This window comes from Manis pentadactyla, chromosome 4 (assembly GCF_030020395.1).
Source record: "Manis pentadactyla isolate mManPen7 chromosome 4, mManPen7.hap1, whole genome shotgun sequence".
Lineage (NCBI taxonomy): Eukaryota > Metazoa > Chordata > Mammalia > Pholidota > Manidae > Manis > Manis pentadactyla.
The window spans coordinates 65090133-65117105 of NC_080022.1; the positions used below are offsets into that span (position 1 = coordinate 65090133).

At 36.4% G+C, this 26973-nt stretch overlaps 1 protein-coding gene across 2 annotated transcripts in view; it reads left to right on the forward strand.

Annotated features, from left to right (window-relative positions):
• Positions 1–26973, forward strand: part of AK5 (adenylate kinase 5) — a 228262-nt gene that overhangs the window by 5619 nt on the left and 195670 nt on the right. Inside the window, exons 3-5 of one of the 2 annotated variants that reach the window (XM_036890337.2) lie at positions 4732–4827; positions 6406–6575; positions 6674–6787. In XM_036890337.2, the coding sequence (XP_036746232.1) occupies positions 4732–4827; positions 6406–6575; positions 6674–6787 (380 nt within the window). Of the gene's footprint in view, positions 1–4659; positions 4828–6405; positions 6576–6673; positions 6788–26973 lie in introns of both variants that reach the window. The other variant, XM_036890336.2, reaches the window with a different exon arrangement.

The following is a 26973-nucleotide window of genomic DNA, read 5'->3' on the forward strand; positions in this document are numbered from 1 at the left end:
TTAGCTGTAAGATAGAATTGGAAGTGGACACAATTATATTTGCAATATAATTTGCGATATGAAAGGGAAATAAATCTTTGTTTTATCTTACTTAGTCATGACCCAATTAGGTTTTATTTGAATGCAATGTGAGGAAAAATCATGGTGTGTTAATTTTTAAGAAACATAAGCAGAGAGGGAAAGCAGAAAAAACATTTTCTCAGAAACTTCTCCAGAAAAGAATCCTTTCCTATCCATGCAAGAGTCATCACTAGGTGATTTAGATTTTGGTGTTCAAGAGAGTACCGTTAGCCAGTTACCACTGCAGCACACCACTTGGTAAATTACTGCTTTGGAAAACAAAATATTTGTGTGGCTTGAAGAGTTCATATTCCTTCCCAAAATGGCTAACTTACTTCTGAGGGTATAATCATACTGTTAGATTCTGGCTTATTATTAAATACATGCCCCATGCCCTTGTAAAAGCAAGTGAGATAAACAAGGAACCGCTTTCTAAATCTTTAAGTACTAATAATCCTCTGGCATTACAGGATTTAGCTAAGATTTTTTTTACATATTTAAATTTAAATCTAAGAGGATATGACATTCACTTAGTTAAAAAGTTGCTGTAAGACAGGGTATATAAAATGACTGTTTTGCAACAAAATGCTTCTATTTTACTGTCTTATTCTATTTTATACTGTTACTTGGCTTGCTTATATGTAGAAGCCAGGCAGCCTAAGAGTGTAATAGAGAACAGTGAGGACTATGGTCAAACTATAGAGCATATTTGGAGAGAATAGTCATCACCTAAAGCAGTCAAGTACTAGTTTTGGAAAGATGTCAAGCTGAACAAAACACATCTATGGGGTTACACTGGGCTCACAACTGATGGGTTTGGAACTCCTTATCTAGCAGGGTAAGCTAAAACAGGAATGAAAATGTAGGTTCAACTTTTATTTCATTAGAATTAAAATTGCTTGTTAATTTTATAGTCTCCATACCTACTAATACTCTACCAGAATTCCCACTCAGAGGTTTTCTAATTAATCATCAAATAGAACCTTTCCAGGTACTATAGTGATAAGAATGTTTTATCACACTGTCCTATATCTAGGATGTAGACTAAGAGACAGAAAATAGTTTCTAAACTAATTTGTTCCATAATAGTATTTTATTTTATGAAGTGTATCACATCTTGGTGCTTTGTAGGTTTTACCTATAATTTATGGTATTAAATTCAACAAAATTGCTAACTTCCCAGTAACTTAAAGCATTATGATTATTTCTAGAAATAAAGAGTGATTCATGTATTTTTTGCTGAAATATTGACATATTCTAGTATGTAATTATCATGAAAATTATTCCATGAAATAAAATACTCATTTAAGTAAATTACTTTCATAGGTAAAAATATGAAAACAAGGATAAATTATTGGCTGACAGTTCTTTATAGCTGTTTACTATAAATGTGAGAAAAGCATCCATTTTTCTGCCATATGCATCCACTTGAACAAATACTCATGCATAAGAGTTCTAGTCTTATTGCTCCACATGTCCACAGAGCTTTTCTTCTGGAATATCTGATTGTCATCTTATACTCACCATGTCCAAAACCAAACATACTATATATACTTCAAAACCAGCATCCCTTTCTCTTTTTCCTGTTTCCATGAAACCAGTCAATGCATCAGTTAGGCAAAAAAATAACCATTTTATTGTGTCAGACACTCTCTCTCTCAGGATTGAGAATATAGGCATCAAGAAAGAATAAATATGGCACCTTGCCCTCGGGGGAGCTTATAGTCTAGTGATAAAGTCAGCCATTTAAAAATATAATTAGAAGCACAATTGGTACTCTGGGAAATATTAGATGTTGTAGAACTAACCATGTTAACAGGGGGATGGATCCAACTTGAGCTGGGGTTCAGGGTAGGTTTCCTGGAAGATGTGATGTGCTAATACTTGGATACAGAAAGCTGACTAGGTGAGTGTTAGCTAGAGGTAAACCCTTTTCCCTGTTAGCTAGAGACAGATGGAGGAAATTGAGAATCTATCAGGGTACAGAGAACAGAAATTCCTGATGGAGAGGAAGAGATGATGAATGAGAGAAGCCGAGTATTTGTGTAGGATAAAAGAGAGGGCAGAAAAAGATCCTATATGAAATGCAATGTGCTCCTTATTCTGTTAGACTTGAAACCGGCAGCTATTTGAACTGTCACCTCCCCTCATTCCTCGTAACTCAATCCTAACTGTGCCCTTCACATACAGCTACTCATCTCCATTCCCCTATGACCCCCTGGTGGAGAGCCCTTGTCCTCCCATGAACAGGCTCCTTGCTGCTACTCTTCTTGCTCCTGGTGTCTCCCTGCTGAAATCCATTCTAATCACCACCAGATTCACTTTTTTCTTAAAAACGTATCTCATAATGTTACTTCTCTAGCCCCAAAAAATCTCCACTGGCTTTCTACCAGATTAAAGGTAAACCCTTTATCCTGATATTCAAGTCCCTCCACATTGTGGCCACATTCTACCTACCTATCTTCTGGCTTTCCAACTTGAGAAACCATCTATTTCAGCAAAGCTGTTCTCTCTGTCATGACTTCAGCAAATCTTTATTTTGCTGACTATGTGCCAAGCAGAGTGCTAGATCCTGGGATACAGACCTCCAGATAGGTAAGATCTCTGCTGCCATGGAACTTAACATTCCAATGGGAGAAGACAAGCAATAAATGATTCAGACACTCTCTGATGGTGAAGTGGTCAGTGCTGCACAGAACATTATTAATGTCCTTAAAGTTATCTGGGGGGCTACTCTAGATTTAAAAGTCAGTAAAATCCTCTTATAGGAGGTGACATTTAGGCTGAGGAGTGAGGGACAAGAAGCAGTTAGCCATGGGACCAACAGGGGAAGAGTGTTTCAGGCAGTGGACCGTGGGGACCAGTATGGAAGCAAGCAGACAAGTAATGTGTCTCTTACACTAGTCCGGGTAAATGATGGTGGCTTGGGCAAGTGTTGTAGTGGAGATGGAAAGAAGTGTATATTTGGGGTGTGTTTTGGAAATGAAGTCTATGGGAGTAGGTGTGAGAACTGATGGAAGGAAATAATCAAGGATAAGGCCTAGAGTTTTGCCCTGTGTTGGGTGAAGCAATTCGGTTTCAAGGCAGAACAGGATGTCAGAACCAAACTACAGTCAATGCCTTTCTTGACATAGCCCTCCAGGAATTTTCTAAAGAATATCCACTGTCATATGCAGACTACTCTACTCTTTTTGTGGAAATAAAGTGAGTCTAGTAGGTCAGTAGTTAATGACCTCATTTGTTGTATCAGACGATGGGAAGTTCTAACTGATCAACACCTGGGATGAGATGTGAGCATTATTCCTTGCAAAAATCCAGTAGTTCGTTTAGCTGAATCCCTCATGGAAGGCCCGGTGGCCTCCTGCATCCTTGGTACAGGTGACTTTTGGGTAGTTAGGGCTTCTCTGTGCCTCCTGGAATAATGGTACATGGGTTGAAGAAGCAAGGAGCCAGGCACTGTAAACAGCTGGTTCAAACCATCTATATGATTTGGGCTTACTATTCTCTGTCCTCTAGTTCTTTTTAATGTATCACTTGTATTTCTAATTCTGAGTCTTTATGTTTTATTTCTGCCAACAGGAATGTACTTTCCACATTTCACCACCTGTAGTTGTCTTTCAATGTTCAGGTCCTGCTTCTTTTGCAAGCCCTTTTCTACCACTCCAGCCCAATGGATTATTGGACTTGTGTGGTGTTTACCATAAAAGATGTTCATTTAGCACTTATCCTGCTTACTGTGCACACAAATATCAGATTGTAAGCATGTAAGTTACAGTTTGTAAGTTCTGCAGGGACAGGATTATGTCTTATTCTTCTACTGAATCATCCTCAACACACTAACATGTCTGGCAATATGTGGCAAGTATTTGTTGACATTGTATATGTAAATCTTCATAGTTACATTTTCAAATCGAGATTAAAGATAATAAATATTGGGAAAGTAAAGTTAAATGATATTGAAAGATATTCCAAACGTAGAAATAATTTGCTACCCTGTTACCTGTCTTAAAGCAATACTCTCTCTTTTGTGCATTATACCATCATACCATTCCACTGGACTAAAGTGCCTAGTTCATAGTGAATGTGTATCTGTAGCTGTTGAGTAAATGAAACCCACTATGCATAAACATGGACTCCATGGGCAGCTGCATATAGTTCTGAAAGTTGTACATTACACAACTATAGGGACCACCATGTGCAGAGTCAAGATGTATTCAAAGTACCAAGCAAAACTGGGCAGTTTTTAAGAAAGTTCTGCCAGGGTAGGGGTTGGTAAACAGGGGCCAAGTATGGCTTACTTCCTATTTTTATAAGTTTTATTGGAACACAAGCACATCTATTTGTTTATATAAATTGTCTAGGACTGCTTTCCTTCTATTGTGGCCAAGTTGAGTATGAGACTGTTTGTCCCTCAAGGCCCAAAATATTGACTGTCTGGCCCTTTAAGAAAAAGTTTGCTGACCACTTAGAGGATGGGATCTTCTTCCAGTTGAAAAAAATTAAACTCATTCAGTTTTTAAATTTCTTCTACTAATAGGTTAAGAGAAAAATATGTTCTGTTTTTTTTTTCCGTTTCAAAGTTATCTTACTCTTTTGCAGTAATGCCTGAAAATTCAAACTTTCCATATCGGCGGTATGATCGACTCCCTCCCATCCATCAATTCTCCATAGAAAGTGATACGGACCTCTCTGAGACTGCTGAGTTAATTGAGGAATATGAGGTTTTTGATCCTACTAGACCACGACCAAAAATCATTCTTGTCATAGGTATGAGGACAGAAAGCAAAATTCTCATACTATTACAAACCTTGTTTATATATTTACATTTTAAGGAATTATGCTGATTATATGACATATTTGCAAATATTCAGTTGTATAATGGCAAACAATAGAAATAAAAGATCAAGAGAGAGTAGATGGAAATATTTTTAGCATATTTTCAATAAAACAAAAATTGCTATAATTGTATAATCAAATGCCTATTGCACTTTTATAGAATTCCATTACAATGTCATAGAAATTCTCTGTAATGAATTGAAAATAAGTACCGTCTTCAAGATTTATTGTCCTGTGGTTTTATCTGTTTAATTTTTAACATGGTTGACTGAATCCATTAGAAATTTTCTAAACATGATGTGTTTTTTCCCCTTTAACTCAAAGTGAATTTTTATTAACTATTAACTTTAGAGGGAAAAATGAATAATAATAATATTAAAGACTCATATAAATGAATCTTCCTTATAGCAAACTGACACCTACAATGAAATCTAAGTTTTAATGTTATTAGACAAGTAAATCTAATAAAATAGTGTCATTTTATACACAGCATGTAATATCAGAGTATTAATCAAAATAATAATGATGATAGTTAATTTTTAAAGTTGCTACTACAAATCTTATGTTGAATATGAAAATATCAGTGTGTCATTTCACAAGGAATAGATAGAGGAAAATGTTTTTAAGTATTTTTACAGAATCCATTTTTGACCACTGTTGTAAATTCTAACTTCCTCAAAATCTGTAAAAATCATGAAGAGACCTGTGGACATGTAGCAGAGGTAGTCTTGTCGCTTTCCAAATTGAGTCAGCTTTCACAGAGATGACCAAAAGCAAAATCTAGTGTGAAATGTTCAAAGCTATTCTAGCCAGTAACTGTTAGCAGAGGATAAAATATACACAGCCCCATGCAAAGAAATACTGCTTCCAGAAGATATAATGATGATGGCAACTAGGAAAAAGGCATGCAAACAAACATATCAAGCTACAAAAAGAATTTAAGTTTGCCACCTGAGAAGGAGAAACATTTGTATTTCTCTAAGTGTAATGAAAAGAAAATTGCAGATATATTAAGCCCTGAATTGTTGAAAATAATATTGTAGGAAGAGAGTACAGAAATCTGTTTTCTAAGAGTCAAGAAGTTCTTATGGTGTATGTTAGCTACTATCATGCCATAAACCTCTATCTATTCTTGAAAGTGGCATTTTTTTATGTGTGCTAAAAATCTAAGGTCCTTGCCTAGAAGACAAGGAAATGCTTTATTAGAGGATGTAACTGCAAGTAAAGAATAATTAGAAATTATTTCACCATTTTATGATGAAATATTCTTTCAATTTTCTTTTTACTGTTGTTAGTAAAAAAAAAAAAACCATCACAACAATTCTACCCTTTGCTTGGCTAAGCCTACATTTGCTCTGCCGCCAGAGTAGCACTGAGAATAACACAGGTGGAACAGTTACCTGCCCTGGGATCTGTCTAGACTGTATGTCAAGATGAAGTTAGTAGTTATGTGAAAGGATGTTTCCTATTGTATCAGAAGGTCACAATTTTGCCTGTTTTAAATGATAGGTGGTCCAGGAAGTGGAAAGGGTACTCAAAGTTTGAAAATTGCGGAACGTTATGGATTCCAGTACATCTCAGTGGGAGAATTATTAAGAAAGAAGATCCACAGTACCAGCAGCAATAGGAAATGGAGTCTTATTGCCAAAATAATTACAACTGGAGAACTGGCCCCACAGGTACTGCTGTTTGATTTACTTCTATTTTGCAAAGATTTTTATACCAGTTGTGAGTGTAAGTTTGACTGTGACTTTTCATCTTTTTTTCTTTATAAAAGGAAACAACAATTACAGAGATAAAACAAAAACTGATGCAAATACCTGATGAAGAGGGCATTGTTATTGACGGATTTCCAAGAGATGTTGCCCAGGCTCTGTCTTTTGAGGACCAAGTAAGAATAACTTCTTATATTTTAAATAACCTACTTTTGCAAGATTAAAAAAAAAAGATTGGAAAACTTGCTGTTATTTTGAATGGATTCTGGTCTGCAAATGGGCAGATACATCAGTGTGGATTGGCAGAAGGTCATTTCCTTGGCTCACATGCTTAAAAATTGAAGACTAATCTCTGCCAAAAAGAGAGAAAACTATTAACAGAATTCATTTTTTATTAAAAAATACAAATCTCTCTAGCTTTATTTCCAAATGCTTTCCCAAGGATTGTATTTTTAGTCTTTAATTACTTAAAACAAACTTTATTCAGTACTGCCCAGGGATATAAAACATCACCCAGTACTATTATTTAATTAGTGTATTAATTGCATTAATTAAGGAGTCTCTCTTCATTGGGGTCTGAAATATCAAACTACCTACCTGTAACAAGGTGGCGCACTCAGGTGCAAAACTTACTCAAATTTGAAGCAACTATACCTGTTTAATATCTAACACCTATTTTAAAGAGAAGTAAATCAATTAAATATTTTGTGTATCTATTTAATCTTTGAAAAGCTAGTTTGATTGATATTTCATGTGAAATTTTTAATTACAAAACAACATGGTCATACAAATTTTAAGTCCTGGTGTAAAGTGAGGGCACATTAATACCCTCCTTCATTCCACTGCTCCTCCTCTTCTGAGAAACAGAAATACTGTTAAGCTTGTTACATATCCTTCCAGGCCTGTTTCCTGTCATTACACACATACACACCCATGCACGTACATGTGTGTATACACATATATGAATGCATTTTTTAATTTTCATAGCTGTTTCCAAACTGTCCTCCAAAACAACTTCTCCAAGTTATAGTCCCATCAATGTTAAATGAGAGTGTATTTCTCCAGACCTTTTCCAACCAGATATAATTCATATTTAAAATTTTTGCCAGCCCTCCAAGTAAAAACAGTATTTCATTCTTTCATTCACACTTCTTGAATTCCTACTAAGATTAAGTGTATTTTCAGATACTTAGTGACCACTTGTATTTCCTCCTTGTGTGAATCACCTGCTTTCCTTTGCCCATTTTGCTACAGATTTGTTTTTCTCTTATTTAAAGAAGCTTTCAACATATTACAGGTACTGTATCAGAGAGGACTAAGTCCAATAAGATGTAAATTTATGTCTCATATAAAAGAAGCTTGGAGTCAGGCAGCTCAAGGCCAGAAGATAACTTCATAAAGCCTCCCTTTGGATGTTCAGATGAACTGTTTTGGGAACCCTTCTGTGCTGAAATGTCTTTCTCCCCTCCTTAGGTTTCTCTGCCCACAGTAGGTCTAGAACCTCTCGCTAACTCACCCTAAGGGCTTAGTTCTAATTGCCTTGGCCTTTAGAGAAAAGCCAGAAAAATCAGTTTTTTGTTGTTGCTGGAGTTGTCACCTGATACTGCTGGTGAAGTGGGTGTTGTGACCACTGTTCTATGTGGTTCTTGGCTATTGGTGGAAGCATGGTAGGCATTTCTACCCAAACCTGGGCCACTCTGTGTACAGAATGGGATGCACATGGCAGGCACAAGCACAAAAAGTTTGATTTTCCCTCTGTTGCTTTTCAGACATGCTATGAATCTCTCTCACCTCCCTGGATAATAATTCAGGCAGGTCACATGGCTTTCCTGGTTACTTTAAAATATTAAAAGGTAGTCTCATTTTTAAGGTGTTAAAAAGATCAGTCCACAATTATATCTCAATAAAACTGGCAGGAAAAAAATTTTTTTTTAAGTCCAGTCCAATATAAACCAAACTTCAGTTTCATGTTGGGTTTAATATGTCTGCTCTCCTCAGCTCAGGCCTGGTTTAGGCTTAGAAACCTAAAGTGATGTTTCTGATGTTTCCTCATGAGAAATTCTTCCTCCTGTGGCCTGCAGCAGGACAGGCAGTGGGGAATGGGCAAGAAATGCATAACTCTCTAGCAACACTCTCTGAATTCTGGATCAATCTCTACCTTCTTTTATATAGCCTGGTCAGGGGTGATGGGCCAAGGGTCATCTGTTGGTTTGGGAACTCCTGTTACCAAGTTCTGTAGAATGGTCTGATACCTCCCTGAAGACTGTACAGTCACTTGCATTTACTGTTCTCAAATCAGGAAAAGCCAAGTTTAACACCATAGTTGGCATCGTAGCAGCCTGGAGGTTCTCATCCCCGGCTAGTGGAACAGTGATGCCCAAGGTTGATGCTGCTGTTGCTGAGCTGTGGGAGTTCAGAGGGTGCAGGGCAAAGCTGGGCGTTTATGGAAAGCAAAGTGTTAGGTCAGCCGATTACTCCACACCTTACCTAGGCTCAACTCCATTTCCTCAAAATGTTGGTGGGCTTCTGCTCTTTTGGCTTCCAGTTAGTTCCAGGGACCTGTAACTATACCCAAAGTTCTTTTCTGGCTATAGATATTAAGCTACTTAATTTTTTTGTATCTCATTTTGATGGCAGTTACTTTGAGGCCTTATAGAACAGGGTTGGGTAGGAAGCCAAGATCTTTAGTGTGGGTTTTGCCTCAGGTGGTGGGTCCCATTGTTTTCTGAAAGATAGGGGAGGATGTTAATGGGGGACCTCAGAGCAATAATAGCTTGTCTTCTGTTGTTTGGAGGTATAAAGTGGTAGGTTTTTTTACCTTGTAAGGTCATAAATTACCCCATACTTTCTTTTCTCTTTATCTTCTTGTGAGTTGGCCAATTCTCTTTTGGTTTATCATTTCTTGTAGTATGTTGCTAAACACAACAGAGAGCATTCAACACATACTAACAATTCTAGTTCTTTCTAGCCTTTTCTTCTCTGGCAATGGCTCCATGGTCTACCTTCCAAGTTACCACAAGTAATAGTTGTGCCAAATATTTTGCAATAGTTTAACAAGAGTCATCAACTTTGCAGCCTAAAATATCTGTGCCCTTAGTACTCAAGCAAACCAATGCCACGTTATTTTAGTTTTTGTTATAGCATTGCCCCACTTATATTTCTATTGTCTGTATTATTTAGAGTAAATCCAAGTTTCTGTAATACAAAGACACAATGATACAGTGACATAACACGGACAGTTATTTCCCTTGACTAAAGCTGCCTCATCATGAGCTTCAGTCCCCATGTTCACTCAGAGTTGCTGCAGGTTCTTTGCAAATCATGGTTTCTCCAGCCCCTAGAGCAATGTTTCTCAAATTTTTTGATTGTAGAACCCCATCACATTTTGAAAAATTTTTTAAAACCTCAAAAACTTTTCATTTACATGGAATATGTCTATTGGTATTTATCAGAAGAGAAATTAAGGCCATGATATTTAAAATATTTATTGTCAGTTAAAATAATAAATCCATGCAGGTTTACATAACTAACACATTTTTATGAAAAGTAACCATATTTTCCAAAACTGTAAAAAGCAGCGACAAGAGAAGCATTGCTTTACATTTTTGCAAATCTCTTTTTAGATTAATGGAAGAGAACTGGATTTTTTTTTATTAATTTTATTTTGGTATCATTAATCTACAATTACATGAAGGACATTATGTTTACTATGCTCCCCCCTTCACCAAGACCCCCCACATACCCGTTCACAGTCACTGTCCATCAACATAGTAAGATGCTGTAAAATCACTACTTGTCTTCTTTGTGTTGCACAGCCATCCCCATGCCCCCACACACACTATACATACTAATCGTAAGGCCCCCTTTCTTTTTTCCCGCCCTTATCCCTCCCTTCCCACGCGTCCTCCCCAGTCCCTTTCCCTTTGGTAACTGTTAGGCCATTCTTGGGTTCTGTGCTTCTGCTGCTGTTTTGTTCCTTCAGTTTTCTTTTGTTTTTATACACCACATATGAGTGAAATCATTGGTACTTGTCTTTCTCTGCCTGGCTTATTTCACTGAGCATAATACCCTCTAGCTCCATCCATGTTGTTGCAAATGGTAGGATCTGTTTTTTTCTTATAGCTGAGTAACATTCCATTGTGTATATGTACCACCTCTTCTTTATCCATTCATCTACTGATGGACATTTAGGTTGCTTCCATATCTTGGCTATTGTAAATAGTGCAGCGATAAACATAGGGGTGCATCTGTCTTTTTCAAACTGCAGTGCTGCATTCTTAGGGTAAATTCCTAGGAGTGGAATTCCTGGGTCAAATGGTATTTCTATTTTGAGCATTTTGAAGAACCTCCATACTGTTTTCCACAGTGGTTGAACTAATTTGCATTCCCACCAGCAGTGTAGGAGAGTTACCCTTTCTCCACAACCTTGCCAACATTTGTTGTTGTTTGTCTTTTGGATGGTAGCCATCCTTACTGGTGTGAGATGATATCTCATTGTGGTTTTAATTTGCATTTCTCTGATGACAAGCGATGTGGAGCATCTTTTCATGTGTCTGTTGGCCATCTGAATTTCTTCTTTAGAGAACTGTCTATTCAGCTCCTCTGCCCATTTTTAAATTGGATTATTTGCTTTTTGTTTGTTGAGGTGTGTGAGCTCTTTATGTATTTTGGATGTCAACCCTTTATCGGATCTGTCATTTATGAATATATTCTCCCATACTGTAGGATACCTTTTTGTTCTATTGATGGTGTCCTTTGCTGTACAGAAGCTTTTCAGCTTGATATAGTCTCATTTGTTCATTTTTGCTTTTGTTTCCCTTGCCTGAGGAGATATGTTCAAGAAGAGGTCACTCATGTTTATGTCTAAGAGATTTTTGCCTATGTTTTTTTCTAAGAGTTTTATGGTTTCATGACTTACATTCAAGTCTTTGATCATTTTGAATTTACTTTTGTGTATGGGGTTAGACAGTGATCCAGTTTCATTCTCTTACATGTAGCTGTCCAGTTTTGCCAGCACCATCTGTTGAAGAGACTGTCATTTCCCCATTGTATGTCCATGGCCCCTTTATCGAATATTAGTTGACCATATATGTTTGGATTTATGTTTGGAGTCTCTATTCTGTTCCATTGGTCTGTGGCTCTGTTCTTGTGCCAGTACCAAATTGTCTTGATTACTGTGGCTTTGTAGTAGAGCTTGAAGTTGGGGAGTGAGATCCCCCTCACTTTATTCTTCCTTCTCAGGATTGCTTTAGCTATTCGGGGTCTTTGGTGTTTCCATATGAATTTTTGAACTATTTGTTCCAGTTCATTGAAGAATGCTGAGAACTGGAGTTTTATGTCAGCTGCTATGATACCCAATTTCATGTAGCCACTGGAAAACCACATTTACATTTGTGAGAATGAGAGTGAAAAAGACAGATATTTCTTAGTTGCAGTATGAAAATAGTTTTGACCTGTGGTCTCCCTGAAAGGGTCTCAGCAATCCCCAGGGGTCTTAAGGCACACTTTGATAGCCACTGTCCTAGGGCATGGCTGACATCTGCCTGGTGAAGGTGAGGTCACATCTGCACAGCTAAAAGTTTCCAGCTGGATGGAAGGGGGAAAGGAGTGCACACGGTAGATGCTTATGTGCCAGACCTCAAGGCAGCACACATTCCTTCTCACAGTCCGTTGATGAGCACTTAAGTCACATGGCTGCATCCTAACTATGAGGAAGGTTGGGAAATGTAGTCATGTGGTCAGGCATAGGCCTGGCTACAGAGTTGTTATTATGGAAGAAGGGAAAACAGATTTTGAGAGTCAACCAGAATTTTCTACCACAAGCAACATGCTGTGCATAGCTCCATCTTTCCATCCCTTCCTTACTTCTCAGCTCAAGAGCCACGCTGTCCCAGCTCTCAGACCTACCTGAAAGGAGAAGGGCCGACGGGGACTCTCTTTATCACTATTGCCCTGAATCTCCTCTTTAAAGTTCATAGCCGTTCCTTCCTGAAAAAATTTCTTCTCACCTTTGGCCTAATTCTTAAAAAAGAGATCACAGATTTGTGAGGAGAAAGGAATCAAAATGGGCAAGAGTAGAAAGTCTTAAGATGTCTTCACTACCCACCAAAAATACTGCATAGCCAAGATTTCACTGGATAGCCCACAGTGAAAACCTAAGTAAATGGTTTTTTAAAGGTTCTAGAATTTCATATTCCATGGGATAAGGGTAGAAAGAAAAGCTAGATTTCTGCATAGTATGGTAAAGCTGAAACTAATAACTCTCTGGTGCCAGTATTAAAAGTGGAGGAAAGCCTATACTAAATCTGTTGGGAAAACAACTGACAGTAATTAACAATATATTCTACTTTCTGGCCCAACTAATTTTCCAATTTTATAAATTTACATATCCATTCTATGTGCTGGACTGCTTCCTATTTCCCACAGGGATCTGCTCCTGCTATTTCCTCAGTGCTATGTATTATCTCCTAACTTGTTTCTTTCACTGTGTATTCTGCTTTTGAGTTCTATATGTGTTGATACATATAGACCTAGCTCATTCTTATAACTGCTTCATAGTGGTACATTCTGTAAATATATCATATTTTAGAAGACATTCACGTTGCTTTAAAATTTCTTCTGTTGCCAACAATATGTGAGCAAAATCCCTGTGAGCAAAAATATTTACCTTTGCAAATGTCACAAAGAACTCTCATAAATATTTCTAGAAATAGATTTTCTAAGGTAGATGGCATATATGTGTGTGTGTAGGTTTTTTTGCACTGTTGAATTTTATTTTATTTTTTTAATTGAAATAGTTGATATACAATATTGGTTTCAATTTATACCTTTCTAAATGCTCACCACAATAAGTGCAGTTGCCATCTGCACAGTATTATTGACTATATTCCCTATGCTGTACTTCATCCTTGTGACTTATTTTGTAATTGGATGTTTATGCCTCTTTATCCCCTTCATCTATTTCACCCATTCCCCCACTGCCCTCCCCTATGATGACCATCAGTCTGTTTCAATGTTTGAGTCTATTTCTGTTTTGTTTGTTTCTCATTTTGTATTTTAGATTCCACATATAAGTGAAATCATATGGCAATTGTTTTTCTCTGTCTTATTTCAGCACCGTACCCTCTACATCCATCCATATTGTTGCAAATGACAAGATTTCATTCTATTTTATGGCTGAATGATAATATTTCATTGTATAAATGTGCCACATCTTTTTTTATCTTTTCATCTATTGATGCATACTTAGGTTGCTTCCGATTATAAATAATGCTGTGATAAACATAGGAGTATATATCTTTTCAAATTAATCACCGCCACTAAACCAGCCTTAAAACAAAGGCTAAAGGGACTTCTTTAAAAGGAAAAGAAAAGGCTATAACTAGATGCAAGCAAATTATGAAGAGAAAAAATTTCACTGGTGAAAGCAAGCATGTAGCAAATGTACATCAATGGCTAGATCATCCAGACAGAAAATCAATAAAGAAATAGTGGCTTTGAATGACACATTAGATAAAATGGCCTTAATAGATATATACAAAACATTCCATCCAAAAGCAGCAGAATTGTAAAACCTAGTGTGAAGGTTAAAAGACAAAAGTGGTAAAATTAATTATTTCTAAGAATTAGTTAAGGGAGTCACTAATTAAAAATGTGCACACAAAGACATCATATACATAAGACATGGAGGAGGGGGCATAAAAAATGGCGTGCTGTTATAATGCATTCAAACTTAAGTGACCATCAATTAAACATAGACGGCTCTACTGGTAAGACATCACAAATAAACACCATGGACACTGCAAAACTGGACCTATCACAGGTACCCCCAAAAAAGAGAAAGGAGTCCAACCATAACACTAAAGAGAGTCATCACTCACAAGTGAAGAGAGCAAGAGAAGAAAGGATCAGAAAAGAATGACAAAACAACTAGAAAATATTTAACAAAATGGCAATAGGTACATACCTATCAATAATTACTTTAAATGTGAATGGACTAAATGCTCCAATCAGAAGACATGGGTGACTGAATAAAAACAAAAAAGACCCATTTATATGCTGTTTATAAGTGATTCACTTCAGACCTAAAGATACACACAGACTGAAACTGAAGGGTTGGAAAAAGGTATCCCATGCAAATGGAAGTGAGAAAAAGCTGGGGTGACAATCCTTAGATAAAGTAGACTTTAAAACAAAGGCTGTAATAAGAGACAAAGAAGGACATTACATAATGATTAAGCTCAATTCAGCAAGAAGATAGATACTACAATTATAAGTATCTACGTGCCCAACAGAGAAGCACCTAATTGTATAAAGTAAATATTAACAGACATAAAAGGAGATATTGACAGTAATTCATTAATAATTAGGGGCCTTTAACACCCCACTTATATCAATGGCTAGGTCATCCACACAGAAAATCAATAAAGAAATAGTGGCTTTGAATGATACATTAGATGAATGGCCTTAATAGATATATACAAAACATTCCATCCAAAAGCAGCAGAATACTCATTCATTTCAAGGGGAACGTATTCCAGGATAGATCACATATTAGGCCATAAAACAAACAATAAATTAAGAAGACTGAAATCATACAAAGCATCTTTTCCAACCACAATGGTATGAAACTGGAAATTTATTATAAGAAATACTTTTAAATGTATGTTTTAGATTTTTAAAAATATATTAAAAGTAGTCTATGATTTCTTCTTTCCCATTTCCCCACATCTCACTAATACTTAATTTCAGATATTTTTATTTTAGGCTACCTGATGGATTGGAAATATTTTTTATTGCTATTTTAATTTGCATTCTCCCAATCACTAGTAAAATGAAACAATTTTTAAATGTGTATATTGGCCATCTGTTTCTCCTCTTTTGAGAATTGCCAAAACATAACCTTGGCACTTTTTTCTGGTGGATTGAGTTTTTATTATTGATGTGGACATCTAAATACTAATCCTTTGCTATATATCTTGACTGTATTTTCTTCCATTTATATTTTTCTAAATCATGTTTCAGAAATATAAACAAGTATGTCCTATCTTTTGTCTTATAGATGTTTTAAATTTTTGTAAGGTATATTTATCAGTATTTTCCTTTTGGCTTTTGCATTTAGATCTTAACAAGAGTTCCCTGTAGTCTCATAAAAATATCCTGTATCTTCCTAGTTATTTTTGGTTTTGTTTTGAAGGTCCAAGTATTCTATCTGCTTTAATTGCTGTGTATAGTGTGAGGTAGAGATAGGTTTTTATTTTATGTTTTAAATGGAAATGAAAAGTGTATCCAGTGGTCCAAAGATCATTTGTTAACTAGCACATCTTTTCCTCATTGAAATGACTTAACTCCTGTATGGACGTGAGTCTGCTACATGGTTTCTGTGCTCACTTCTGTTGTGTTCTAATATGTTTCTGCATATTATCTACGTGCCCAACAGAGAAGCACCTAATTATATAAAGTAAATATTAACAGACAATTTAGGCAAACATAGGCAAACAAAATAGGCAAAATATATTGGTTATGCCTACACATTTACTCTTGAGGAACTTTAGAATCAGTTTGTCAAACTCATAAAAACCTTTGAGATTTTTATTTGAATTTCAATATAGATTATGTGATATATAGATTAATTTTCAGAGAAGTGATATTGTGCCATCCATGAACACTGACATATCCTTCCATTTATTCAGGTCATGTTTTACATTCTGCAGTAAGTAGTTTTATAGTTTTCCATAGAAAAATCTTCTACATTTTTTGTTAGCTTTATTCCTAATTTTACTATTATTGTGAATGAGCTACTTTTGTTCTAACCAGTACTTGGTGCTCCGTTGATGTTTGCGAAATTTTTGTTTGTGTTTGTGAGTGTGTCTATCTAGCTAGCTGTCTGTCTCTCTCTGGGGCAGGCCTCTGCTGTGTTCTCCTTAGAGCAAGGCTGGCTATTTCATTCTGTAAATTTCCATCCATTCTTCTTCCTTGCTCACCACTACCACTCCCAGGACCCCAACACCTGCCCTGCTAATTCATCACATTCCTTTACTGTATTGGGTTCTGTTATAAAATGTTTTTTGATTTAAACTGGAAAATAAATATTAGTGTTACAGCTTTCCAGAAAAGGAAGGATTCAGGTAATAGCTTAAAAAGTGATCTTTAGTTCAATTTCTCAGATCCTCATGTAAATCAGTAGTGTTGGTTATAATGTCAATGGAGTACAGTGGATTTTGATTTTCATTTATATTTGCTTTTGGCAAATTTCCTGATCCTCTTGAGACTTCAGTGTTTTCCTTTGAGGAACAAGGATAATAATACCTCACAGGATCGTTGTGAAGATTAAGATCAAGTACCTATAGTTCTTAGCACAGTGTGTGGTTCATAGTAACCACTCAACAAAGGGACATGATTATTACTCTTAGACATGTTGAGAATAATAAATATTCCATAGATTTATACAGTGGAAGGGCCCTCACCAGCAGTTCCCTTCTCTTTCTCAGAGGCTTTGAAGGCAAAAGGACCTTTTGGTTCTTTCCAGGGGCTGTTTTTCAAATTCATGATGGAGCTCTTGGAGGCCACCTTGATAGTTAATACAGCCCAGAACAGCTCTACTTTTTTATTTTATGTTAGAGGTGCTGGGTAAGACTCTTGGCAGAAACTTTTCTATTACTAAAAATGGCTGGAACCTCTGCAGTGATCTGTCAGCTGGAGTCCTGGGGCATTCACACTGTGGGGAGAAGCACCATCAGTGGTGGTATTCTCAGTGCTCATATTTGGTTTTACATATTTAAACAAAACCCAAACTACCCCCATTCTGTGTGCCCTTTTTTGATTCCACCCAGTTTTCCTCCCAATTTCTCCCCACCTAGGAATGGTACCACAGAGCTTCCTCCTTCCCTAGCTAGGCTTGCGCATCCGTGTCCATGAGATTTTCATGTGGGGAGCCATGGTGCCCCCAGCTGCCTTATTCTGGACCTGTGCAGAACTTCTTGATGATAATGCTGGTTGTTTTATTTCCAAGTGTAACCAATAAATATTTTATGTTTCTGTGACCCAAATGTCCCAAAGATCCAGACTTTTACTTTCTATTGTATTTATAGATACCAGTTGATATTCAACTGACCTGATTTTTCCACTGCTCCTAGGCTTTTGATTCTGTTTTCAGTACAAAGTATATTTCTAGAAATTTATATTTGAATGTACACATTTTATAATTTATTTTTATTGTGTTATCACTTTATTCTCCAACATTAGCTGTTGTTCTTCAACTTCACAGGTAAAGAAGCTGAAGCTCAGAGAAGTTAAGTAACTTGCCTAAAGCCACCAGCAAGCAAACAGAGCTAGGGTTCCAACGGAAGAGATGCAAATATTCTAGACCACTAGCTTTCTCTAACCTTGAGATCACAAACTGGCAGCCGTCAGGCTGAATGTAGGCTTCAGATAATTTTTTAAATGTGTGCCAAATTCTAAAATTAGAAAATTTCATATTAAAAAGCAGATTTCTGGCTTGTCTTGAAATGTTGGCAGTTGGGTAGCTTCCAGTCTACATTCCTACATCTAAGTGGTGCTGTTGTGGTTAGAAGTATAGGTGCTCTCTAGCTCACAGCGGTCCCGGCTCTCCTCCCCACTGGCTGCTGTCTCACCTTTGCATCATTAGCCTGGCCCTTACAAGGCCCCAGAGGCCATCCCCTACTGTGCCACTTGTCCTCCTGTTGTCTCAACTATGCCTGATTTTAATTGTTGTTTTGCCACAAAGTAATACCTGAAAAAGATATACAGACCTTGCATAGGTAACATAAGACTGACATGGTGGAGCCACACTGTAAGTCTATTTAGTAAAATTTGGGAAGCCTAATTTCTCTTACTTGTCAAATTAAAAATATTAATTTAAGCAGAAGATACAATCTTCCTGCTCTCCAGTTCATCATCTTAAGCCATCTCCTGGGGCACATGTACTTACTGAAGGAATCATGGACCAGGGAAGTAAATATGTTAGATTCATAGCACAGGTCATTTGGGAACCAACTGCAGTAATGGCTTCTTTAACGCAAATTCAAACTCTTGTTTAAGTCATATGTTCACTATGGTTTGTTTCCTAAGGTGTGTTATTCATAACTTTGAAGTGTAATCATTGTAGTTAAAGTACGGGAGCTTAGTAACAGTAGACACTGAGCGTTTTTCCTTGAGTTGTAGTGGTGTGGTCAAGGGAGAGATACAACGGGGAAGGGACTTTATAGCCCTGCCCCAAGACATCTTAGCTTTAACTAGTACTCAGGGAGTATTTTTAAATAGAGTAATGGACTCTAGATTATCCCTAAAATGATGCCTCTCTTACTCATTTGCACTCCTCAGGCTTCTTAGGGGAGAGACAAAGGACTCCTTGTGCTTCCAAGGGTTGTGGCCCATGAGCACACACCCTTGTGATTTCCATTTATCATACCTTGTGCAATAAAAGAGGGTGAAGCCTGCTGGAGCAGGTATATATGGCTACCATAAAATTTTTTTTTTCTGGTGATTTCCCCTAGGACCTGTAATTTAGCCTCAGCTTCGCCATTTTAAAAGAGCCTAAAAATAGTTAACTTCTGAGTTTGAGTGAGCTTGGATGTATGAAACATTCTCAACTAGATAAATATAGGTTTTTTTAAAAACTTAGAGATAAAAGAAAATCAATCCTTAGAGGGCTGTCATTTTCCTGGCATACTAAATTGATTTGACAGACTCATAATTTGATTTGCTGTTCCTAAGGGGGACAAATGTGATTTGCTCCTAAGGAGGGGTGATTTAATTTTAATTACACAAAATTTTTTTTCTAAGCATTAGCAGTTTCATGAAAAATATTAAAGAAAATGTGTATTTTTCCCCTGAAACTAATGACTTAGAAGCTTGCCTAATAATTAGGTTTTGAAATTGAGAATATATTTCTAGGTGATTATTCATTTATTTTTATTGCAATGTGCTGTGACTACAAGACCATTAAAGTTAAAAGATTGATGATATTTTTATAATTGCCCTTTCATAAAATGAAAGAACAATTTCCAGATTTCACACAAACATAAAAGTCACTTTAACTTTGCTTGTGTAAATTAGGTACTCTTGCTGCAAAACAAATCATCCAAAACTCAGTGGCTTAAAATAATATTTATAATTTCACATGTTTTCTATGGGTCAGGAAATCAAGAACTGCTCAGCTGGTTGGTTTTGACTCTAGATCTCTCATGACAGCACATTTAAATAGTGATTACAGTTCAGCTTTGTACTCACATGTCTGATGCTTGGTTTGGGAAGACACACAGCTGGAGGCTGGAACCGCTGGAGTTTCTCAGACATCTCTTCTTATCCTGCCGCTTGGAGGTCTCAGGGTGGCCAGACTTCACAGCTGCTCAGGGCTTCAAACATATGTACCTCAGGAGAACCAGAGGAAGCCCTCTCACCTTTTCTGTGTATGAGTAGCTTCAAAAGTCATACATCATTTTTACCACTTCCTGTTTGTTAGAAGTAAGTCATTAAGACTGGACCATATTCAAGGAGAGGGAAATCAGAATCCACTATTTTTTAAATAGGGAGTGTCAGAAAATAATATGTTTTAAAGCACTACACCATGGCACTCAGTAAATAAGCACATGCTTATTTTCACTTTGCTCCTGTTTCCTCTTTGTTAATTTTTTTCCTAGTCTTTTCATGCCAGGTGCTCATTTCCATCTACTTGGACTTGACTTCACTTTCTACCTTCCTTGTCCTTATGTTCTCCACATCCAGCCTGTGCTGTGTCCTGTGGCCAGATGAACTTTTCTAAAAGACCACTGTCATTAATTCATTCTTCTGGGTGATAGCCACTAATGCCAGTTGTCCACAAGCATGTTTCTCCCCATATGGTTTGTATCAGAATGTGGTTCATGCCTTGCTAAAAAATGCAGATAGTTCATGTCCCTTCATAGAATTACCAAATTAGAATTTCTTGTGGGAGGAACCCAAGAATCTGCAAGTTAAGTTAGAAACCATTGGCAAAGCTGATCTTTAAGCACACTAAAGTGCAGACTTTAATTTAGTGGTTCATAGCACACAGCAAAGGTTCTCAGCCATAGCATGTTGCCATAGTTATAGAGCAAGTGGGCTGTTGCTAATAATACTGATGCTGAAATTAGACACATCTACAGTTATCCCAATAAAGTCATCTTCACTAATCTTCACACTTACTTTCCTAAATAGGAGAGAAATTTCTTAGAATGGGAGGAATTTTACCTAAAATGTGCTCTCAGTATTAATGTCTTAAGGTTCTGTGTCTCTGTGAAATCACTGCCCCATGAGATCTGAGCCAGACTTAACTTGCCTTACCACCATCCTTTGAACACAGTTTGTCCTTGCTCCCTGACTATTTGTCTTTCTTTGACAGTTGTTTTCATTGCCTATCAAACCTCACCTTTTCCTGGACACCTTCCCTTAGGATCCCAAGCCTGGGAGATTACTCTCAGCTTGTTTAGCAAAATATGTTACTATCAAAACTTTCATGTACACTTATCATATAGTACCTTAAATCATTAACTATTAGTTCATCAGATTGCTGTGTCAGTGAGGTTCCAACAGGAAAGATTTGGCACACTCAAATAAATTAAACAGAAGAGTTTTTATAAAGGAACTATTGAAAAGGTGTGCATAGGACATAAGGACAGTACAAAGGATAGTTCAGTATCACAAAGCTGGTAAAAGTGGGATCTGTTACCATCTGATGTTCCTTACAGATTCAAGAAGGGGGAGCAGTTACTTGAACCCAGGAAAAAGACAGATACATGAAACAGGCTTCCTTATAGGAGCCTTGACCTTCAGTAGAGAGAGGTAGCCACCCTGTGATGACCCCACAGGATGGGAGCTAAGGGAATAAATATCCAGACTTTCCTCCTCTCTCTTCTTCTGATCTCTTACTGATGTTTACCACAGGCCAAAACCAGCTGGAAGTCAGAGGGCAAGAGAACCCACACTGATCATTCCAGAAGAGACAACCATCCAGGGCACAGGGCCGAGAGAATGATGGAGAATAGAGCTAGAGAGGCAAAGGGAAAGTGTACAGTACAGCTGCAAATTCATGAAGGCAGAAGTCTTGCATCTACTTTTTATCTTTCTCACAGCATTATAATATACTATTTATAGTAGTTCAGTAACTGTATCTTCATTCTCTTATGCCAGCATACATTGGTTTCATTTCCTAAAAAGTTTGATAAGGATAAGTGACAACGGCTTTTCCAGTGTTAACATTTTGTATTTTTTGCACAGTGATTCACTCAAACACAAACTACTGTATTTCCTTGATTTCCAGGCCCAATTCCCTTAATAGAAAAAGCCAGATCCTTGAGAAAAATGCAGATACAGTTATAATTTGAGTCTCCTAAGTAATCACCAAAAATATAAATTCAAATTAAATTGGCTGTCATATATTTTGGAAGCCCAAGATACTATGCTCAGATCCTACCAGTTTAGCCTCACTGACTATAAGCACATTACATTCTGTATAGAGTAAATATGTGCACAAGTATGCCCCATGTTATGAGAAAATAATGTCAGAGATGCTGAAATTCTAAAAATAAACATGGTAATTGTTTACACTACAAAGGAACTCTAACCTTTACAGGAAAATTTCAGCTTGGATTTTTGTTACTTAGGTAGAAATGAACATACTTTCTTTTTATAAGAGATGCATTTAAAAAATAAAGACACAAGTTGAAAATAAAGAACAGAAAAAGATATACCATGCAAATACTAAACATAAGAAAGCTAGAGTGACTTTAATGATATTAGGTAAAGTAGACTTTAAGACAAAAAGTATTACCAGAGATAAAGAGGAACATTTCATAATGATAGAAGGGTCAAGTCTCAGAAAGACAAAAATTATAAATGTGTATATATTTAATAAAATTTCAAAATACATGAATCAAATAATTGACAGAAACAAAGGGAGAACTAGACAAATCCACACTCATAATTGGAAATTTTAGAAATCCTTTCTAGTATTTGATGTAAAAATTAGGTGAAATATCAGTAAGGACCTGAAAGATCTGAGGAACAATAATTATAATTAAATCACAATATCCAACAATTGCACAATAAGCATTGTTTTCAAGTGCACATGGAACCTTCATCAAGTCCATAACGTAAATCTGAATAAAGTTTAAAAGTTTGAAATCTTGTATAGTGTATTATTTTACCACAATGGCAGAAAAAACATTTGACAATAGCCCACATTGGCTCATGAAAAAAAAAACTTGACAAATTGGGAACCAAAGGGAATTCTTTTAATCTGATAAGAGGCATCTATGAAAAAACCTATAGCTAATATACTCAATGATGAAATATTGAGTTCGTTCTCCCTAAGACTGTGAACTGCAGAGATGTCCACTCTTACCACTTCTATTGAATACTCTCTCTACTGGAGGTTCTAAATAATGCACTATGACAAGAAAAATTAAAGGCATAAATAAGAAAAGGAAGAAGTAAAACTGTTCTAGTGGATGACATGAATGTTTGCAAAGAAAATCCTAAGAAATCTACAAAATGATTACCAAAACTGATAAATTTAGCAAGATCACAGAATATAAGGTCAATGTACAAATCAAGAATAGTACTATATATTAGCAGCAAATTTTTATGAATTTTTAAAACAGGGTGAGCCAGCTCTGGCTTGTTGTTGAACTTCCCATGATGATTCCTTATTAAAATATTGACGTAGAAAGATAATATTTCATTTTTAATAGCATTATTCAAATACACAGTCATTGGCTTATTTGTATATGTGGATGGTTTAGAGGGAATTATGCTTACATTTGCCTCAGAAAAGTGGTAGTGACTAATTTTTTAATTTGGTGTGTAGCCCTTGATTATTGCATTTAATCTTGTATAGTCCTCAATTATTTTTTTTCTCCCATTAACCATGACCAAAAAATATCTTCCCATTCATTCTTGAAATAATGCCTCTATGAGTACACAGATGCATAGAAGCACAAATTTTAGAGGCTACTTTATCCTGCATACTGTAGTTACAATGGTCCCAGCCTCTGGGGATTGTTGAATAATTGCAGAGGCAAATAAAACTAGGCTAAATTAGCATTTTCTCAATCAACTGACAGCAAAAGTATAGCTTTTACTACATGAAAATTCTTGGGGGTTTTTTAAACCTTAGTAAAAACTTGGTAGCTACTGATCTCATTTATAAATTAGAAAATTAAGGCTCAGAGAAGTTAAGTGACTGGCTGAGTTTCACAAATTTAGTTAATGTGAGAGCTAAAATAAGCAACCTAAACTTCTATGTCCAGTGCTCTTTCTACCCAACTATGTTATTGTACTGAAAAATTAAAAAGGTTTTGAGTGTAGTTTCAAAGGACTGGGACTTACCATCCAAACAAACCTCTCTGGTGTTAGATTCAAAAGGAAATCCCCAAAGTGTTTTGAGCAATGGACAACATATTAAAATGAATTTTTAATTTCCCAAAGAGTCTACTTTGAAGGAAAAATCACATTTAGTTTTACAAGTTCTGTTATATTTACTCATTAGTATTATTTATGCACATTTTAAACACAATTTTACTGAATGAATGAGTAAAAGAGTGAGTGAATAATAAAATGGGTAATGGTCTCAAATCTCTGGTGGGTCTTTCCATATCCCCGGGTCTTTGCTTTCTATTAAAATTTAACAGTGATCTTCTGGAAATTCATCTAAGTATGTTTTACTTGAACTACCAAATATTCTAATAAAGTCAATCCTTTGTGCAGTATGTATGTATGTGTATACATACACAGTAGGTAGGTAGGTAGGTAGATTAGATTAGATAGATAGGAAGAAAGAAATACACACAGAAAGAGAGAGAGGAGAGAAATATTTGGAAAGGGTTTCCAGCTAAGTTTTGTTTCTGCCCAAATCACTTATATATTTCAAAGCACTAAATTAATAATCTAAAAATATCCTGTTAGAGCGATTATACTTCAGTGCTCTGGCTCCCTGTTAGGGCAGAAAGGCCAAGGTGAAGACAGCTGCTACTATGGCCAAAAGAGACTCAGAAGTTTGGTTTCAGCTCAGTGTTACCAGCACAATTTGAAAAGATCCATTCTTACCATAGCTGTTGTCTTCTAGAGCCTTAGAGAATTACCTTTTACCAATGGGAAAGTAAGTTAAAGATTAGCTGCTGAAAACTCTGAACAGAACTTTAAAAGTAGACATTAACAATTTTGAGAAATAACTTTACTCGTTTTAATAAAAATACTTCTGTCCACCACTACTTAGGATTAAAAATCCAATTGAGAGAAAAAGAGAGAGGATGTGAGTGTGTGTGTCAGTGAGTGTGTGTCAGTGAGTGTGTGTGTGTGTGTGTGTGTGTGTGTGTGTGTGTGTGTGTGTGTGTGTGAGATTTTCATTATGGCTACAGAATTAGACTGAAACTAAATTTCACGTATGGCTTACGGAGCCACCTTGCTTGTGTGTATAAACCAGCAGTGGCAAAAAGATTTCATCTTTGTGTCCTACATTCAAATGGCAAATGGTTCCCTGGCCTGCTATGTGAAGAAGAATTTTACCACTGAATTCAGAGTGCTGTGGTAATTAGCAATGATGATTCTTTGCCCATCCCAGACAGAAAGCCTTCAGGGTGGGCCATGTCTGTGGTGCATAGACTGGATGTTATAACACTTCGGATTCCCATCCCAGATGTTTTAGCCTGGATCTACCAAGCCATTTATTATACCTTTATTGGAAAAAACAAAATCTTTAAGTGCAGTTGTACTTAAAGGAGCATGGGTTGGGCTGGGGACACCCACAGAGAAGACTCTTCCTGATGGTCAGAAAGAGTCATGATTTCACACATTCTGTTGATCATTTCATTAGGTAGTCTCTCAGTTTAGTTTGCTGCTCTGGATGTGATGATGACTACTAGACCATCAACTTCTAAAATGAACTTTGAGTTCATCATGTTCTGTTATATCAGAGCTGGAGGCCATATTATGACCTACTTTTCAATACAGAAGGCAACTTTTATACTTCTGGTGCTTGGTTACACTCAGCAAATCTCACAAAGTAAATAAGTTAGTGAGTGAATGAGTGAGTGATCAGAAAATAATTTGATTATATCAGCAGGGTTTCCTGTAGACCCATATTTGCCTCCCAGATCATATACTTGGATATAATTTCTGCTTACCTTCCTTTTCCCAAATACTTTATCCAGGAAAATCAGAGCCCTAGAAATTTTCTGGGGAAAGGAGACATCCCATATAGGGATGTGATATTCACATGGGCCACAAGTTTCCAGAGCCTCAGACCCTCTTCTGTGCCTCTATTGTACCCTGTCTTGGAACTGTATTCCAATATAGTGGAATTTCCATACAATTTCATTGTATTGAAAAAACATTTTATGTTTCTGCTTCCACAGTTGGTTTGGGAGATCCTTGTGGACAGGGACCCTGTCTCACCCATTTGGTATCTCTTTTATTAGTATGGTAGTTTGCTCATAGGAGATGCTCAGTAAATATTTGTTGATCTGAAGTGGACACCTGTAAATGCATTTCTAAGTAGTGCTAGAACTCTATTTATCAGAAGATTTTAAAAAAGAAAAAGAAATGAATGAAAGAACAGTGACCTAGTTTAACCACTGTAATCATGTATTAAAACAGTTAATAAGCACTTATGGAGTGAGTGAGCGGAAGAATTAATGGTTCTCATAGTTAAGATGTTCAAGAAAATCTTGAGAACAAGATATTCTAAAGATACATTCTCGAATTCTGGATGTAATTTAATACCTCAAATGTCTGTGGAGATGAGTTTAAAGGATTTTCCTTCACTATCGATATGAATGAGAAGAGTTATTCTAAGATACGCTAAGCAGAGAGATGTAGTAATGTCTAATGAATAGAGTGGAATACTATCACTCCCCCTCCAGCCATTAATAACTTGGTAGTCTTTTCTGAATTTCCTTGAGGGGCTTTGTGTTTGAGTGAATGCTAAGCAATCAGTGTAGATAAGTATGAAATAGAACTGTAGTAGACATATATCTTCTTTTGAAGTGTTAGCTTCTTTCAACCACACAAATCAAGGTAACTCACACCTAAGAAAAAGATACCAGTTTTTCTTTGAAATGATACCAAAGTTAAAAAAAAAAAGGCATTTCCATCTAAACTTCAAATAGCAACCTCTATAATGGCATTTTGTGGTGAATTTTCAGTCTATTTTCCATTCAGAAAATCTGGAGTATTAATGAATCTATCCCATGAACTATCTATTTCATATTCCCCTAATCAGTTAGCAATGAATATTCTTGTGAATTTAATTTTACCCCAAGTAATGGTTTTAAAAGATTTTAAACCATACTTCCTCTTTAAGAATTTCTAAATAAAGAATTTTTCT